Below are 19994 nucleotides of genomic sequence, written 5' to 3'. Positions count from 1 at the left end.
CATGGAGTCTCTACGTACCAAATATCCTTCTGATTAATAATTAAACTTTGCCTGGTGATTTTTATATGAAAATCAATGAAATCAATAAAAATCAATATGAAAATATTTCATATTTTTCAAAATTTGGAAGGAATACATGTATAACATTAAAAAAAAATTGAAAAACTACAGAAGCAACCTTGTCCCCCTCAAACCATCTCCACCTGCAACCACATCCCAAAGGCAACTGCTAGACCTGTTATTCTATTTTTGTGTCTTCTGGTGGTTACCGTCACCATGGATAATACGCTCACTCATCATTTTCATCTTTTTCATTATTGATCAATATTGGAAGCTGAAAGTTTACTTACTCTGCCTTCACTTCCCCTTCTTCCTTCCAAAGTTTGGTAGTCACAGTATTATTTTTCATTCTTCTGTTGGTTACTTTCATAACTTCAACTAATGTATTGAAATTCTATTTCTCATTCCACGAACTTGAGACAATATTTCTGAACTCCACACAGAGTGAGATGAAGGAATCTGCTTTCCCACTGAGCCCCCTTCAACTCCTATCAGCTTGATCTGTGCTTTTCCATTGTTCTGCCCAAGAGTGGGACCTTCTGGTCTGCAGCTGGAAGTTCTCTTTGCTGGGTCTACTGCTTAAGTCCAAGAGTTGAAAACGAATAAACTGCATTTGAGTTATTCTCAGTAGGTAGACGTTACTTCCTGGGGAGCCCAGGATTGTGTTAGGACCATATTTCTCCCTCTTGGGTCCAACATCACAAATCTTGAGTGATTCAAAGGAGTATATCACAGGGAATAATCTGTGGCATGGTCAGACTGATTTTCCTTTATTACACTCTACCAATTATTCAAAATCATGGGTCATTTTAGTTTGCCTCTATTTGGACCACGATTTTCTTGCACCTTTTTGAGTTTCTCCTAAGACTTCTCCTTTTTGTTGTTGAGAGAAGAAACATATTTTATCTTCACCAAACATGCCCAGCTTCTTATTCATTCCAACTAATGCAAAATGCCTTCGTATTTTCTTCTTACAGATTTCTTGGAGCCCACTCATTTCCTGTTTTAACTTGGACCCAGAGAAAGGCGTATGAGCGGTAACAATACAAACACTTTAATCATAGCAAACGGACGGTCTCAGTGTAAACAAAACAGTTCTCATGTTTTCATTAGTCTTGCCTGAATTTAGTTGGTGTGACTTTGTCATGGAGAGACTAATTATCTGTGGACATATAAAGAACATTCAGGGTCTGGGTGTCAGTCAACCATCCCAAGAGTCTCACCATGGTCAGCTAGAATCCTTCAGTGCACCTGGAGTGGATACTGTAGCATGTTGCCAAGACCCCGGAAGGACCAGCACTCACCCCTTGCCTCAACTGGAAATGTCTCTGAAGGGCCATCTCATCTTCAGAGTGCCCTGTGGGATGGGTGAGGCTTCTTTTGCAACCGCTTTGAATTTTCACTTTGTTCTCTGTCCTGTGTTTCCTTCCCTGTCTGACAGGTATTGTTCCCACTCCCGAATAAATATCTGTCTCAAAGTCTGTTTCCTGAGGAACTGTACCTACAGCCCTACCTTTCTCTCATACCTAGAACTGTAAGATGAGCAAGCAAACAAATGAATAGGTTAATTTTTTACAGGGCAGAGTGGATTATTGTGGAAGGTGGTTGTTGCCTGGGCAGGCAGGGCTGGGATCCAGGACTTCCAGGGACAGAAGCAGGAATTGAGCTTGATCAGAAAGAGGAAGAAGGGAGAACAGTGAGGGGCAATTGATGACCCCAGGGGGAACTGGAATGTGGTCGGGGAGGCTGAGAAAGTGGTAGGGATGGTTGCACCTGTGAATCTGCTTGCAGATCAAGAGCACTCTATTTCGAAATCCAGCTTTTCCTTCTATTGTGTCGGTACTAGAGACGTTGGCAGGGGTTGGGGGTAGGGAGGATGGGGGCGTGGCTCTGAACTGAAGGCACAGCAGGAATCACAGCAGGTACAGAGTGATCACACTGGGGTGGGTTTGCTGCCATTCGCTTAAATTGATTTAATTAAGTACCTATTAATTAAAACTAAAATTGGTCTATACAGAACCTATGCTATAGAGGGGGGATAGGAGGGGAAGCTGGCACTCTGTGGCCTGCATTATTGATACATCAGTCCTTGTTAAATTAGTTAAAATTAACTTCAGCTTAATTCAGGATGATAGCAAACCCCAAATAATAATAAATTAGCCAAGACAGAAATGTATTGAGATAGCACATATATGTATTGATATTTCATGTATGTGTTGAAATGTCTAAGATAAACCAAGTCTGGAAGTGAGCAGATCAGAGTTTTTCCGTTATCAGGGACATCATCTCTTATCTATATTCTTCCTCATCAATCTCAAGAAATGGGTCCACCCCATGGACTTAGATGGCTGCTTGAGCTCCAGCCTTTGCATTTGCACCATAGGATGGAGTGCAGGAGAGGAAGGACATGGCCACATTGATTTTCAAGGGAGTCTAGTGACCACGTGTCCAGTGAAAGCTTGGGAGCTCTCGTGCCTGGGCAGAAGGGAAGAATGGCATTAGGGCTCCTCCACAGCCTCTGCCATACCTGCCTTCCCCCATTCCTGACATGTGCATCACTCTTGCTCTCTCTGCCCACCAGCCCCAGAGTGGTACCAACCAACACCCAGACACAGCAGTCAGTGGAACTGTATCTGCAGTCACTACACAGGGCTGCTGCCTGGCATTTCTGGGCCAGAGAACTGGACTTCTGACTCAGTTTCCCTGCCAGCACACCACATCCACAATGGTGTTTACAATAGTAGTTGGACAGTCATTATGGAGACCACGTCGCTCACAAAGCCTAAAATAAATGTGAGTCAAATATGACATTTTAAATTTTACTAGTAGCCACATTTTTTTTTTAAAGTACAGAGACAACCTGATAGCCAAGAAACACCCTGATTTAAAAGGAGGCAAAAGACCCAAATAGACATTTTTCCAAAGAAGACATACAAATGGTCAACAGGTACCTGAAAAGATGCTCAACATCACTCCTCATCAGGGCAATACAAATCAAAACCACAGTGAGAGTTCACCTCACTCCCGTCAGGATGGGCAGCATCAAAAAGACAAAGGCAAGTGCCGGTGAGGAGCTGAAGAAAAGGGAAGCCTTGTACACTGGTAGGAATGCAAACTGCTACAGCCATCATGGAAAGCAGAATGGAGGTTCCTCAAAAAAATGAAAAAGAGAACCACCAGAGGGTTCAGCAATCCCACTTCCGGGTATCCATCAAAAGGAAATGAAATCAGCACCTAAAAGAATATCTGTACTCTCGTGTTTAGGGCAGCATTACTTGCAATAGCCAAAATATGGAAACAACCCAAATGTCTACCAATAGATGAATGGATAAGGAAATTGTGGTATGTAGAGCCCATGGAGTATTATGCAGCTTTTAAAAAGGAGATCTTGCCATTTGCAACACTGTAGGTAAACCTGGAAGACATTTTGCTACATGAAATAAGCTGGACCCAGAAAGAAAAATGCTTCAAGATCTCACTTACAGGTGGAACACAAAAACGTTGAATACATCCAAGCTGAGAGTGGAATGGCGGTTCCCAGGGGCAGGGAGGTGAGGGAAAGGGGGAGATATTGGGGAGATTCATTCTACATAAGTAGAATGAATGAATACAGAGCTCTAATGCACAACATGGAGACTATAGTTTATAATGCTGCACTGTGCACTGGAAATCTGCTAAAAGAGTACATTTCCAGGCACTGTCATCACACAAGGGAAGGCTGTAAGTAGCTGGGTATGTGAATGAGTTTGACGGTAGTACACATTTTGCTCTGTATATGTATGTCAGAACATTATGGTATAGACCACATTATGTTGTATGCTTTAAACATATGTAGTTGTCACCAAAAAATAAACGTAAACATTTGGTAAGTACCAAGGAGAAAGTGAAATTAATTCGCATATGTCCAAAATATTATCAATTCAATGTTGCAATCAATATAAAATTATATCAATAAAAATAAATATAAATGATCAAGGAGATAGTTTACATTCTTTTTCTTTTTTTCATACCGATTCTTCACTTACCGCACACCTCATTTCAGACTAGCCACATTTCAGGTGCTCACATCGCCAGTGGCTATTGTGCTGGACAAAGCAGGACTATACTATTGTAAGCTATACCATTTACTTATGTATTTCGTGCCCACTACATCTTTTTATATCACTTTTAAATTGATCAATTTATTTGTTTTTATTTTTTTTTAAGATTTTATTTATTTATTTGACAGGGAGAGAGACAGCAAGAGAAGGAAAAGAAGCAGGGGGAGTGGGAGAGGGAGAAGCAGGCTTCCCACCGAGCAGGGAACATCCCTGCTCAATCCCAGGACCCTGGGATCATGACCTGAGCTGAAGGCAGGTGTTTAATGACTGAGCCACCCAGGTGCCCCTAAATGGATCGATTTATTGAAAAGATTCCCATTTTCTGAATATTTATATTGCTTCCCAATCTCATAATCTTCTCATAATCATCACATTCTTCTACTAAAAGTTTCCGCCCCATCTTTAATTGTTTCCTTAGGATAAAATTCCCAGCTGTGAGTCAAAGAGCATACATAAAGTTTGCAGGTTGTTGAAATATGTTGTTTAATAATAATATCTCCCTTACAAGGTTGTTATGAGGATTAAATGAACTAGTACATGTAAACTAATTTTATTAATTCAAGTGAGGTTAACAAAACTTCAAACAGTCGTGCCTGGCACATAAAGGTCCTCTACAAATGGCATCTTATTATTAGCATTATTTCTGAATGAATCTCCAGCACAGTTACATTAATTTGTGCCCTCATTAACAATGTCTAAAAATGCCTGTTTCTAGCACACTCTCTCCAACACACTTTTTTTAATAGCCATCACAAATTTCACAGGTTAAATTGGCTTCTTATTATTGTTGGCTTAATCTGACTGGCGTTCCTTAGTTTTCTTCTGCTTAAGATTAATTTTTCCTGAGACATCTGTTACAACCTCAGTCTAGAGTCACATACAGAGAGGGCTGAGGACAATCAGTGGCCATTTGTACCAGTCAGCTTTCCCATAGTTCCGTCCTTGTAACAAGCCTTAATCTCAGCAGTTTATACAACAAATACCACATCACAAGTGAGAACCTCGGCTGAAGAAACAGTATGTAACAGGGACAAGTCACGGTCTCGGCAGATGGAAAGGAAGGGAGGCAGATGAGCAAGAAAGGAAGAGCAAAGTCTCCTGAACCTCTCCGCTCCGACCTGGTACCTAGTCTCTTCCGCTCACATCTCCTTTTGCTCATCAGAACGCAAGTCATGGCAGCAAACTCAGTATCAAGGGGGTGAAGATGTATTCCCCACCATAAGAGACACTACAAGTCACACGGCAGTGCGTGGGAACTGAAATGGGGAGCCAGTGATTGAGAACATTAATAACATGACCTACCCCACAGTCAAATTAATCCACTTACGTAGATTAATGTGGTTTATGTGGTTCCATCCACCTGAAGTCAGGAATCCCGTCTAGGACTCTTGTCCTTAAGGGAGTGTTATGACTCAGCCCCCAAAAGAAACAGATGGCAGAAGTGGGTCTGCTGACCTACTTTCAATGTGTTCTAAGGACAAACTGATCCAGAGAGAGTCAGCTAAAGGCACCTGGAAGCGCACCTCCCACGCCCTGCGTGAAGGTGCAGACTTGACGGCGAGAAGAGCTTTGTATCTCTTAGAAATCATTTCATCATCAAATAACCAGGAAACAATAAATCCTCAAATGCTTTTACAGCCCTGAGCCAATGGAAGGTACCTCAGTTCGTTAGGAAAGAGAGTACAACACAGTCTCTTCGGAACAGGGGAGAATGGGGTTTATATCCTGGCTGCACCACCTATAAAACCAATAGCTGCTATCACCATCACCATCATCGCCATCACCATCGCCTTTTATGGTAGCTGACTTGATCCAGCCAGTAGCACCCTGCTTGGTCACAGAGGCATTTCCATCCCAACAGACTGACCCCTGTACTGCAGAAATGAGTCCCAGGCTCCCACGGCCTGACTGCTTGGGAAATCGCTAAGCTACTTACAACCTCAATAAAAACATATTCCTAAAATCCCAGCACAAGAGAGTTTTGGAATTAATACACGGGTATTAAAATTACAAGCGTATTCCACTCCAAACTGAAGGAAACCATGCTAGGAACATGAAAAACAAACAGACAGACAAAAAAGAAATGTGTGTTTCCGAAGGTATGTCACTTCATATTTGAGTCATTTATTTATATAACAAGCCTTTCTGGAGTGATTAAGGGAACTGCCAGTTACACTTAACCAACCTTTCTTCAGGTTACGGAGAAGCAAACGTTTCTTCCTGCTTTACGTGTGAGTGCCCGTGGTGGAGATTTGTGTTCCGAGACCCAGACTCTTCCCCCACTTTGGTCAGACTCTGGAAGGACTCTAGGCTCAAAGGGAAACACTTCTCCTGCTGAACCAACGGCAAAGGCAAGAAAAACAACACGATCCCTTTCATCCCACGGGGCTACAGAGTTTGCTTGAGCCTTTGAAAATGGTCAGGAATGAAAGTACAGTATTTTCTCCTGTATCCATTTTTAAACTCTTAGTCTTTCAATACCCGGCTCCAATCCCACCTCTGCTGTGAAGCCTTTCCTACCCCAGGGGAGCATGATTTTCCCTCTCTTGAACCCCTTACCCCCTTGTCGGCACTCTCTTCCTCCCGGTGATGTTGGCTAAGTTCCCCAGTAGCAGCAGCGGATTGTACAGATTTATTCCAATCTCCCTTCTTCTGGGGCTCATAGCACTTGGTTCACGGGGAGCCTGTGACCCCAGCAGGACTGCTCCGCCTTTGCTCTGCATAATTAAAAAGACACATTGAGAGTGGCTCTCCTGTCTTCTCCTAGGTCATGAGCTCTAAGGAAATTAGAAGCTTGCGATTTCTCAGTGCCATCTTTTCTGGACTTCAGCAGCAAGTCATTGCTGGAAGATGGAGAACCTCGGGACATCTTTTGAACGCCTAGATCCAGCTATGCCTGAAACTCTTACCCCAGACTTCCCAATTATGGGAGTAAACACATTCCCCGTCTTCAGTGGATTTGCGTTGGCTTTAATCATCTACAACCTGAGTGACTAATATGCTCACTCAAAACTCCTTAAGAAAAAAACAAAACAAAACCGGTGCTTAAAGTTAAGGATTCTCTGGACCACGGAATCTTTTCGTCTTATGTTCTGCTTTTGTCCTTGTGTGGTTGAAGCCGGATCGCCTCCACGCCTGGGTCTCAGCTAGTGGGAAGAGGGCAAACACCTACGGAGGAGGGCACAGTCAGTGTCCGGACGTCCCCTCTGGAGCCAGCACTGCAGGCTCGGCCCTCGCAGTCTTGTGACACGGCCACCTCTCCCTTCTGGGGAAGCTGGGACATGTAGTCCGCCTGGATAGCTGCGTGTCCAACCATGACTCTCCTTCAGAACGAAAGAACAGATGTTGCTGCACGACCAGGGGTCTAAGGCAGCACCCCAGGCATCTGTAGATTGAGACAGTTTCCCAGCTTCACTTTAAGGGCGAGCAAGGTTGCAACCCTGCTCATGAAAAGTGCCAATGAGCAGAACTCCACGTGGGCTCCCCGGGAGGCTGGGCACCGTGTCAGTTTAGCAAAGTGGGAGCCACCTTCTCTCGAGTTCCCTTCCCTGTGTGGCTCCAAGTCAGGGCTGGCCACGGGGGAAATCAGCGCGGGACTCTAGGGCCCCCTCTGCAGAGAAGCTGCAGTCCCTAGGCTCCGAAGGCGGCCCCAGGGCACCATGCGTTGCGGAGGGCATTGCCTGTCTGCACCAGGCAATCCTTGCTTACCTGCTGGCTCGCCAGGCCTCCAGCCCCCTCTCCTGCTTCAGCTTCCCCCAGTCCTCCGACAGGTGCAAGATTAACTCCACCCGGAAGGGCCCGGCCGGCTCCTTCCGCAGGTCACGCGCCCCGCCCCCCGGCCCCGGAAGTTAGTGGCCTGGGGAGACAAACATGACCTCCTTCCTGCCCTGCAGTTCCCGGCCTTCCTCTACTTTAATCTCAGGGTTTCTCAATCTCAGCACTATTGCTCTTTTGATAATTCTAGAGAATTCTTCGTGGTATGGAGCTGTGCTGCACATTGTAGGATGTTTCGCAGGATCCCTGGATACCGGTAGCAAACTTTACCCCAGTGGTGACAAAGCCAGACTGTCTCCAGACATTGTCCAAGTCTTCTGAACGTGAGGTGGGGAACCACCTGTCTTCACAACCAGCTCTTCTTTCCAACGGCTGGCCTTGTTGACCCACGCCTTCACACGCAGAGACCCGCACAGGCTTGCTTACACCTCTCCACCAGCTCCCATAGTCACAGAAGTTCTGACCCTATAATCAATGCCTTGCCCCATGTTCCTCATATGTGCTCTGCTCGGGCTGCGTGATGGCTTGTGGGCCTGAGACATTGGACCTTCATAGACCCCTTCCTCCATTAAGAAAAAAATTAAAATTGCTGTTTTAAGGCTCTTTTAGTAGAAAACAAATATCTGGGCTGGATTCGTTATTATAGATTCATTATTACACTAATTTTAGTTACAATGAAAGCTTTTGTGGGCCCTACACATATCAATCCTGAGCCCTAGGCATCATGTGTCCAACAGAGAAGGGGGCCTGAGGTCTGCTTTTTCCTTTGAACCCTGACTGACAGGTGCACTCCCTTCACACAATTACCTTCTTTGTAATCAGAGCAAAAACAGGGGCAGCAATGATTGGCTTCTTTAGGGACCAACCTGGGTTTAGGAAAGTAACTCCAAGTCCCTGATGCCCCACTCGATGGTGGCCGAGCACACTGTGGGGAGAGAGATCTTCGCTGAGTCTGACTGTGAGCCGATTCGCTGGGTCAGTAGGAATGATAGTTGTAATTTAGGGCATTCCAGGGAAAGAGAAGTGTGAAATAAAACTCCCTTTTAAAAACACATCAAAGAAAACAAGTGTGTCTCAAGGGGAAATTGCAGACATGTGTTTTCCATGTATTTTCCATTCGATTGGTAATAATTGGATATAAATCATCAAGTGGAATCAGATGTACCAGACCCAGGGTCCTTGTCCCCACCCGGTGACGGCTGTTTCTGATTAGCTTGGACCCTGCCGCCCTGATGAACAATGGGCGCCTCTCGGGGTCTGTGGGGGACAGGAAAGTAAGCCATCGGGCATCTTGCCTATTATTCCCACGCTTTCCTCAAGCTGTAAATCCATCAAATATGAGAGGGAGGAATATAAATTGTGCAGAGTAGGAGGAAGTGGGGGATGCTGTTTTATTCCACACCTCCCTCAGCAAGTTTGTCCACAAACGTTCAATATTCACTTCAGTATTAAAACACCTGCATTATGCCAGATGTTTCGTAGACGGGTACCCCTGTGGATGGCAGGAGGCTTGTATGAAAACACCCAATTCTTCCTGTAGCAGGAACTCTGCTTTTTTTTTTTTTTTGAAATATCAGGAAACCATTTTGAGTTGAACAACCAAACTAAAGGCGGTGGAGTTTAAGATAAATGTTATGAAAATTGCATAAAACATTATATCAAAACCCTTGGCAGTGTCGAAAAGCAAGATTTCTGAATCCAATGAGTAGCTGAAGAAGAAAATTCAATTCCATTTTTTCAGTTTGTCTGCCAATTTTATAGCACGTCATTTAAAATGGAATCTCTAAAGAATCAATTCAAATTAGCTTTACAGTTTTCCCCAAAGAATCTGCTTTAAAATAAATTGAATTGGAGCATGTGACATAATAAGTGAGCATAAAATTCATGTTAACTAGTCCGAAGGAAAAACTTCTCAGAAGGAAACAAATAATCTCACATGACTGAGCTAAAAATAGTCTTTAGATTGTCAGTTTCAAAATTGAACAAAAATAGGGGGAGTTGTTATAATAATGATATGGCGCATTTCCCCCTAATGAAATGGCCTTGAATTTTGTAATAAATTACAGAAAGAGAATCCTTTGGGCAAAAAAGAAGATACGAGACACGAGTTGCTTTCATAAATAGAGTGACACCAATGAAAATACCTTTACAGCTCAGACCAAGTAGCCTTTTCTTTTCCCTGTGGTGCCTTCGCCATTGAAGACCCCACAGAGGGGGTAAGCAAGCGTTACGGTGAGGGTGATTTGTTAATAGTCTGCTGCCCTCTGTCCAGAAAACAGCTCTTGCTTCTGTATTTACTTTATTTTGATCAGGTCTATCTATCGTGAATATCTATTTAAAATCTCTTTGTAAAAAAGTTTCTTAGGACTCAAGCTTCTCAAGGACGGGGACGTTGTCTTATTTGACTTGGTAACCACCTCGTACCCCTCCCAGTGCCTGACACAGAAGAGGAATCCCATAAATGTTTAAAGGGGAGGCCTTTAAATAAACTGAATTAATGATTCAGTTGATTGTTTAAGTCAGATTCAACTTAGTTTTTTTTTTTTATTTTATCTTTGAAAAAAATTCACAGGGAAGTTGGGAAATGGGCAGTCAGTTTAATTAAGAAGGGGACAGTGCGTTGTGATTTGTTTCCCCTTCTATTGGAGTCCAGAAACAAATAATGTAGTTTACTGTTAAAGAAAGCTTAATGGGGATTCCTGGAGGCCCTGACTGAAAGTGAGCATAGAGGGGAAATCTACCTTCATGGAACCCAATATATTGGAAGTTGGCTAAGTCTTGAAGAATGAGCCAGCCCATCTTTTCAAGATAACGATTTATGTTTCCTTGCTTTTCTACTGTGCTCATTCAGCATAGTTTAGTAAGGATTGTGTCTTATTTTTTCTCACCTTACTTATTCCTCAATCCACCTGCTCGTTGGTCCATCCACTTATCTGATCATCTGTCCATCAAATACTTAGGGATTCAGTGATGAAAAATAATCATAGCTAATGCTCATCGAGTGCTTATTATATGTCAAGCATTGTTATAAACACTTCTTGCTAATGAACTCATTTAATCATGCCAACAATTCTATGAAGTATGTGCTGTCGTAATCCACACTTTATATACAAACCAATTGCGGTGAAGCAATATTAAAGACCTTGCCCAAATTCACACTGGTAGGACACAGGAAAGTCAAGATTCGGACCCAATGAGTCAGGTTCTAGTCAAACTAGAACCACTGGTCTGCTGTACTAATAACACAGATAGTGCCTTGGCCTTCACAGGCTTTCCATTCTAGTGGTAGAAATAGAATTTAAACAGGTAGCTGTGTAATTTTCACTGTAACGATTGCTCTGAAGGTGAAGTACAGGTGTTATAAGTGTGTGAAAGGGATATGTGGCCTAGTCTGAGAAACTCAGTACTGAGGAAGTTGGCCCTTAGGTTGAGATGCAAAGGGGTTGGGTGGTGAAGTTTAAGTGGGAAAGAGTGTTCCAAACAGAACAACGTGCATCTGTGTTAAGGCATAGAAAGTGGCCAAGGGGTCTTTGATGTCTACTGACGTCAGTCTGATCCAAACTCAACTTGAACATGGTCCCTTCTCCCGGTGTTCCTGATCCCATTGACTCATACTTTGTTTACCCAGTTATGGGAGTCAGAAATGCAGGAGGTGACCTGTCATCTTCTCCCTCATCTGGTGCCCAACGGACCTAAGCGGTCACTAATTCCTGTCACCCAGTGCCTCACCATATTTAACCCATTGTCCCTCATTCCTATTGCAAACTTATTTCTTTCTGCTCCTACCCTGGTTCCTGAATCCAGCCACTTCCCTTTGTGCTTGGAAACCTACAGCGTTCTCCTATATCCAGTGTCTGTCTGAAGGCACTCCAGAACCCCACATATCTGTTCTCCACACTGCAGCCAGACTGATATTTCCAAAGGACAAATCTAGTCATGCCACTTCTGTCCTCACTTAAAAACCTTCGGTGGTCTCCCACTGCTCTTAGGAAACAGATGAAAGTCCCTGCATGGCCTGGCACCATCCTAGGCACCACGCTCTACCTCATGCCTCCTTAGCCACCTTAGTCTGCCTCCCTTTGGTCTCTGCTGCTGCCCATGCTCTCTCTTTGGAGGGCTTTGGCTCCCTCTTCCTGGAATGCCCTCTTCTCCTCTTCTGGTAGTTAGCTCCTAGTCATCCCTGAGATCCCCACCTAATCCTCAGCAAGCTCACCTTACATCCCTGCTTGGGTATCTGACCTGTCTCTCTCAGTATCTCCGTATGTACCAGGTACCTCTCTCTTATGGCTGAATTGTGTCCCCCCAAATTCCTGTGTTGAAGCTCTAACCCCCCAATACCTCAGAATGTGGCTATATTTGGAGATAGGGTCTTTAAAAAGGTATTTGAGCTAAAATGAGGCCTTTAGGGTGGCCCTAATTTGGAAATAAGAAAGGGAAATTTGGGCAAAGACACACACACACACACACACACACACACACACACACACAAAGGAAAGGTAAGGACATGGAGAAAAGGTGGCCATTCGCAAGCCAAGGAGAGTGGCCTCGGATGAGACTAAATCTGCTGATTCTGTGGTCTTGGACTTCCAGTTTCCAGAACTGTGAGAAAATAAGTGTCTGTCATTGAGGCCACTGGTCTGTGGTATTTTGTCATGGCGGCGCGAGCACACTACCATGGCTGCATTCATAGCATCTGTCGTAGTTGCAGCTGACCCTTCGTTGCATTATGTGATGGCTGTCTGTCTGATGAGAACTCGGGCTCCAGAAGGACTGGAACTGGGTCTGGTTTTGCTCATCACCTCGTAATCACCAGAGCCTGGCACAGTGTGGGGCATGCCATAGTGCTCAATAACTTGCTGAATGAATGAGGGAATGTAAAAACTCATGAGTGAATGCATGAACACACACACATGAAGTAACAGTCATTACACAGTGGTTTTACCTCTGGGAAGATTCGCTTTGGGCCCAGGGCACATCCAGAAGCAAGGGCACCTTGGATTGGTTAATATGGGTATTAACATGCATTAATGTAATTTCACCAGCTACAGTGAATTCCTGGAATTTCAGGTTTTTAGTCCCTTAGAGAGAAACTGTTCAATGAAATTTAATCTCGTGGATTTTATTTTTAAAGAGGCAAATATCTCTCTCTCTAGAGTAAAAAAAGATAATTCTAAGAGACATAAATCCAACCTCCTTGCAACGGGAAGAAAATATCTTGTTTCCATGAAACCACGTTGACGAATGGCATGCTGGATTTCAGCTTGGAAGGTGTCCTTGCTGGTTTCCACCAGGGCAATGACACTGTGAGAGCACCGTGGAGTCGCTGCATGGGAGGGAGGGCACGACACACGGGAGAATTTCTGTCGAAGTCTTCCGAAGAATCCTCTTTTCCGAGAAACTCATTATTCACTTAATTATTCATTCTGTTTATTTACTGTATAGTTATTACACATAAATATGGTGCAAATCCCCAGAATCCTCAAACACCAGATGCCAGTTTCCCTCTGCAGTCCCAAAAGACATAGCCAAGCCATCACTGTGAGAATTAAAACAACAACAACTAAAACCCAATTAAAATTGTGCCAGCATGTTCATTTCCAAAAGAAAAATCCTGCCAATGAATAAGCTTTTAGTCACTCCCCTGACTGTTTCTGTAAAGGAACAAACAAAAAAAAAACCCTTAAAATGAAAACTGGCATATAATTAGTATTTGAATCACAGCTACGATGGGCTTTGTATCTGCACGGAAAGGGCATTGGCTAAGTCAACTTTATATCATCTCCCCCATTTTCAAAATCAAATGATTGAAGAAAATGGCACTTTGCTTTTCAGAATTTCCATATGTCTGGCAAAGCCCAGGGAGGGCGGTGGGAGAAGCCAAGATGGCGACAGGATTGTTGGGATCTTGAAATCTGTGGGTTACACGGTCTCTTCCTCCTGATGACCTGAGTAGGGTGAGACCAGGATGCATCCCACCTACCTGAGTATATGACTGGCATACTGAGGAGGTGAACATGGAGCCAGTACTCTTTGAACAAAGTCCAACACAGCACAGGTCACCAGCTAAGAGGAGAGGAGATCAGTCTCATGTGAGAAATGGCTGGGGGATATAGACAAAACCATAACAGCCAAGGGCAGGGCAAGGCTGACGGCTGGGTGGAGGATGTGGGTGGGTGTGTAGGGGGAGGAGAAGAGAAGGTGGGGGGCGTGTGTGTAATTTTTTATAGGTCACCAATCCTCTGGTGATGTTGGTCTGAGCACATGACTGGGGACACCTCTAATACAAAGTCACGGTGTAACTGGAAGATCTCTCTGGACTTCTACTCCCATTCTAACAGAATAGTTGGCCTGAGGGTGTTGGTCACTGTGAGACCATGGTGACCTTTTCTTTTTTTTTCAAGATTTTATTTATTTATTTGAGAGAGTGAGAGACAGAGCACGAGAAGGGGGAGGGTCAACGGGAGAGATGGACTCCCTGCTGAGCAGGAGCCCTGACGAATTGCTCAATCCCAGGACCCTGAGATCATGACCCGAAACCGAAGGCAGATGCTTAATCCACTGAGCCACCCAGGCGCCCCTTGTGGTGACCTTTGAGATGCAGGCAAATGAGTCCATTACGGGACACACTTGAAGCTCCTCTGGTTGGGACAGAAGTCTGCGGTGCTTCCCCAGAGCTGCGACCTGACAGGACAAGTCTCCATTCTCAGTGTTCAGGTTATGAGGGTGGGCTCAAGCTTGTCCAGGTTCAAATCCCATGTCTGCCACTACTACTAAAGGCCATTCATTTCTCTATGCTTATTCCCCATCCTGAGAACAAAGATAATGCATCCTTCTTAAAGTCACCACAAGAATTAAATGTGGCAACGCATGCCAAGTGTTTTAGAACAGTGTTGGCCCATGGCAGGGATACAGGGAATCTTGGTTTTTACAATGAACGTTAGACTCAGTGCATGTGGCAGTTTAGCACGGCCCGGACTAAGCTTTGCAGTAGGCCTGTTTTTTCTCTTTTTTATTTCAAAGGCAGCTGACAGAACTGTTCATTTCACTCTTGAGTAACAAGAATATTCCTATTCCTGGCACTTCCGATTGAAATAAGTTCGGTGCCTCCTGTCCCACAATGCCTCGTGGCCACTTTTGCTACCTGTAGCTAATACTTTCTAGTCACATAACCTGATTTGGGGCCTTTTTGCTGAGAAGGCAAAAACATTTTCTAATCTATTTGCCCACCACATCGTAAAGTATCAGGCCCACCAAAACACAAAGGTCTTCATTAATAATAGATGGAGTGGGAACTCTGTATAATATTTCATTATTGCTTTCTTATTAACATAACATTAGTAATCTGTTGCTGCTTTAAGAATTCATGGGCATGAAAGCCTGGTATATTAAGTTATGGCTCAAATTAGACATATTAAACAGTTACACCTGTGATATCATGAAAAAATGTGGTAGAACTGAGAAAATCAATTTTAAATTAAAATAAAATCATTCTCTCAGTCTTATGCTTCAATTTTCAAAGCAGCCACTCTTCTAGATTAGTACTGACATTACCTCATTATCAGAGGTCCAAAGTTAAATGTGTGCACCTCAGCCCCTTCCTTCCTGACAGGCGTTTCAAGTACAGTTGTTCCAGTTTCTCCTGGGTGGGTTGGGGGGGTGCAACGGAAGATGAGGAAACTGGAGCTGAGGGAGTGAGAGGTTCCATGAGTTCATAGTCACACCATTATCCAAGCTGGGCACCAGGGACAGTAAAACTGGGCAGCATCTTCATAAAAGTCATAAAAACGTGGAACTGGACAATTCCTTAGAGACGAGCTAATCAACCATTTCCCAAGGTAAGATCCATGGAACATTGTCCTTTAAGATGGCTCTCTCTCTCAACACACCACACACCTACACACACACACACACACACACACACACACACACACACACACACAGTTCCATGGCCCATTAAATAAGTCTGAGAAACTTTTACATTCTACCTGTTTCTTGAGTGCCATAATGGGATGTTAGCATTTTAAAGTTTGGGGGACTCCTACCATAATAAGAATATCCATTTATCATCTTTGACCAAGTATTCCTAAGATCCCAAGCTTGGCCATGGTACTCTTTTCTTCACATAACACTTATTTATGTATAAATGGGCAATGAGGCACTTTATCTAAGCCAACCTTCCCATTGAAATTGATAAGAAAGAGGAAACTGAGGCCCAGGAAAAGTAGTTGACTTGCCAAAGAGCACACACACTGAGTGGAGAATAGAGTTCAGATCCTCCATTACTTAGCTCCAAATCACACTGCCTCCCAGAGAGATTTCCCTCTCATTCCTCAGTGTGCCCAATCCCATCATATACCAGGCATGGTGCCAGACCTTAAAGAATATTAAAAAAAAGTACATGGGGGGCGCCTGGGTGGCTCGGTGGGTTAAAGCCTCTGCCTTCGGCTCAGGTCATGATCCCAGGGTCCTGGGATCAAGCCCCGCATCCGGCTCTCTGCCAGCAGGGAGCCTGCTTCCTCCTCTCTCTCTCTCTGCCTGCCTCTCTGCCTACCTGTAATCTTTGTCAAATAAAATAAATAAAATCTTAAAAAAAAAAACAAAAAAAACCAAAAAAACAAGTACATGGTCCTGGCTTCAGGAAGCTCATAATGCAAAGTCAGAGCAGATATGGAAATGTGCCAATCACACCACAACACAGACAGAACTCTAATACTACGGATCTTGAGAAGAGAATGTAAAAGTTTCTTACTGCAGGAAAGAGAGGTGTAATACAGGAGGTGTTGTCAGCATGGGGCCTTGAAGGGTGATCAGGAGTTAATCTCAGAATATTTCTCTCATCCTCAATCACTTTCTAAGTTCTCACAATAGCTCTCTTATATGGGGTGATGTTTTCATGGGAAGATATCTTTGTTCACTGGAAAGTTAAAGGACTTAGAAGACAATTGTTTCAAGGATTGAAAATATTCAAAATAAATCCTCTGCCCATGATAGAATTAGTAAAAGCAATAAGGAAAACTAGAAAACCAAAAATATTTTTGAAAATGTAATGATTCATTTCTGACTACCATGCACCAAAGAAGAAATCACAACAATGAGCAGGAAGATAACAATAATGAAGTTAAGACACATGAGAACTTGGGAGATGTGGCCAAAGCAGCAGTTTAGGACATTCATAGCTTACTTCATTATTTTCTAAAAAGATTTTATTTATTCATTTATTTGAGAAAGAGAGAGAACAAGTGGGGTGAGGGGCAGAGGGACAAGCAGACTCCCTGCTGGGCACGGAGCCTGATGAAGAGTTTGTTCCCAGGACCGAGATAATCGCCTCAACTGAAGTCAGATGCTTAACTGATAGCCACCCAGGACCTTCACAGCTTTAAATATAAGAAAAGGAAAAAAGCTGAAAATCAATGACCTCAGCCTCTCAAGTAGCTAGGGGAAAAAAGCAGAGTTGAAAGAAGAAAAAAAATAAGAAGAAGGGAAGAAATAATGAAACAGAAAATAAAGAAAATCAACAAGCCCAATAAAAGTGATGAATACCTACAAAGACCAGTCAAGATAAGACAACAATATATTATTTTATAGGTGCAGTTAATGCTTAAGGAAATGTGAGAGAATTATAAAAGCCATCTGAAAGTGACAAACAAATATTTGGACACTTGATACATACTAGAACAGTATGACCTGTATATGAGATGAAGGTTTAATGCTTTTTACAATTGCTCTGGTCTGAATGTTTGTTACCCAACCCCCAAATTCATATGTTAAAATCCTAACCCCAAGGTGTTGGTGTTAGAGAGTGGGATGTTTGGGAGGCAATTAAGTTATAAAGGCAGATACTTCATAAATGGGGTTAATGCTCAGGTAAGTTTACAGTGAGAAAAAGAGCATCTGTAAGGAAGTAGGCTCTTACAGGTTCAGAATCTGCCAGTGCCATGATCTCAGACTTTCAGCTTCCAGAACTGAGACATAAAAGATTTTTGTTCATTAACCACCCAGTCTATGGTATTCTTGTTATAGCAGCTTGAACAGACGAAGACACCATTTTAAATTTAATGAGTGAAGTATTAACCTTTACAACCAAACTTGTCTCCACCCACGATATGGCTTCCATGCCGGCTTCCATGGCTATGATGCAGGACCAAGCTGAGGCCAAGCTGCCAGGAGTTCAAGGAACATGATATAGAGAGTTAGCCACAACATGCTAGTGTGCTCCATCCATTAACAGGCTGCCCCCCCCACTAGCTTTATTGAGATATAATTGACGTATAATGTTGTGTAAGGTTAAGGTGCACAATGTGATGACTTGATACACTTATATATTGTGAAATGATTACCACCACAGTAAGGTTGGTCAGTATCTCTATCCCCTGACATAATTATCTTTTTAAAAAAAATTGTGGTATGAACACTTGAAATCTACTTTATTAGGAACTTTCAAATATATAATAGAGTATTGTTATCTATAGTCACCATGCTGTTTATTTGATCTCCAGAACTAATTTGCCTTATAACTAGAAATTTGTACCCTTGGACCAATACTTCCCTGTTTTCCCCAGTCCTGCAACCACCATTCTATTTTCTGTTTCTGTGAATTTGTTTTTTTTTAGATTCCATGTGTTACTGAAATCACACAGTATTTGTCTTCTCTAACTTATTTTACTTAACATAATGCCCTCAAGGTCCACCCTTGTTGCAAATGGCAGTACTTCTTTTTTCTTTTCTCTTTTTTTTTTTATCATTGAATAATATTCCATCACACACACACACACACACACACACACACACACACACACACACACACACACAAAACCACTACATCTTCTTTACCCATTAATTCATCAATGGGCACTGAAGTTTCCATGTGTTCATGTGCTGGCTATATTAACAGGTCTTTTGAGACACAGGGAGAATCTAGGAGCCATACCTTGGAGGTGGATGGCACCTTATAACTTTCTCAGTGTTATGAGGAATTATGAAGTTCAAAAGAAGAATAAAGGGATTTCTTTTCAATAGGTCCAAAGCTAAGAGATTTCTTTCCTTGAAATGTATATTGAAAGTAATATAATAGGACAGCTGGGTACTTTTTTCTTAGTTTTTTGAAGGTTCTCCAAATGCAATTCAAAAGCAGGTACTTTAAACGATATGAGGTCTCTCCTTTGTCAGAAACCAACCCAAATCATATAAGAGGCTGTGAATATACTTCCCCATGGCAAAGGCTTGACCCTTGAGTGTTCAAAGAGTCTTATAAAGGTGCCATGAAGTGGTGGTCTTCAAAGTTTTTTGCTAAAGTATCCCATAACATTATATTGAAAAGCTATGTATCCCTTTGCATATTTTTAATTGACATCTACAGTTTGGTTAGAAATTTAAATAGTAGCATGGGAAATAGCTCCACCATAGTAAAAGTGTAATATGAAAAACTTTAAATAAACTTTTAATTTTAGAACAGCTTTAGATTTATAGAAATATTGTGAAATAGTACAAAGTGCCCATATATCTCAAACCCAGTGTAACCTATTATTAAAATCTTTTATTAGTATGGTACCTTTGTTATAGTGAAGGAATCAATATTGGTACAATATTATTAACTAAAGTTCTTACTTTATTCAGATTCCCTGAATTTTTATCTAATGTCTTTTTCCTATGTCAGGATCCCATCCTGGCTATCACATTATATTTGGTTGTCGTGTCTCTTTAGGCATGACATGTCTCCTTGGCTATGACAGTTTCTCAGACATTCCTTGTTTTTGCTGACCTTGAGATTTTTGAGGAGTATTAGGCATTTTGTAGAATGTTTCTGAACTGAGATGTGTCCAATGTTTTCCTCACGATTAGGCTGGGGTTGTGGGATTTGGGGAGAAAATTCAGAGAGGTAAAGTGTCATTTTCATCACCTACATAAGGGTTCACAGCATCAACATGATTTTCTTTTTTTTTTTTTTAAAGATTTTATTTATTTATTTGTCAGAGAGCGAGCAAGCGAGAGCGAGCACAGGCAGAGTGGCAGGCAGAGTCAGAGGGAGAAGCAGGCTCCCTGCAGAGCAAGGAGCCCGATGTG

At 42.7% G+C, this 19994-nt stretch overlaps 1 protein-coding gene across 3 annotated transcripts in view; it reads right to left on the bottom strand.

The window, feature by feature from the left end:
• Positions 1 to 6804: 6804 nt before the first annotated feature.
• Positions 6805 to 19994, bottom strand: part of EFCAB11 (EF-hand calcium binding domain 11) — a 162306-nt gene continuing 149116 nt past the window's right edge. The window contains exon 6 of one of the 3 annotated variants that reach the window (XM_032344704.1): positions 6805 to 6877. In XM_032344704.1, coding sequence (XP_032200595.1) covers positions 6820 to 6877 — 58 coding nt within the window. In that variant the 3' untranslated portion in view covers positions 6805 to 6819. Of the gene's footprint in view, positions 6878 to 13036; positions 13258 to 13935; positions 13998 to 19994 lie in introns of those variants that run through there. The other 2 variants (XM_032344700.1, XM_032344706.1) reach the window with 2 other exon arrangements.

Source organism: Mustela erminea, chromosome 5, assembly GCF_009829155.1.
Source record: "Mustela erminea isolate mMusErm1 chromosome 5, mMusErm1.Pri, whole genome shotgun sequence".
In the NCBI taxonomy this organism is placed as follows: domain Eukaryota; kingdom Metazoa; phylum Chordata; class Mammalia; order Carnivora; family Mustelidae; genus Mustela; species Mustela erminea.
This window is presented reverse-complemented; position numbering and strand designations above follow the sequence as displayed.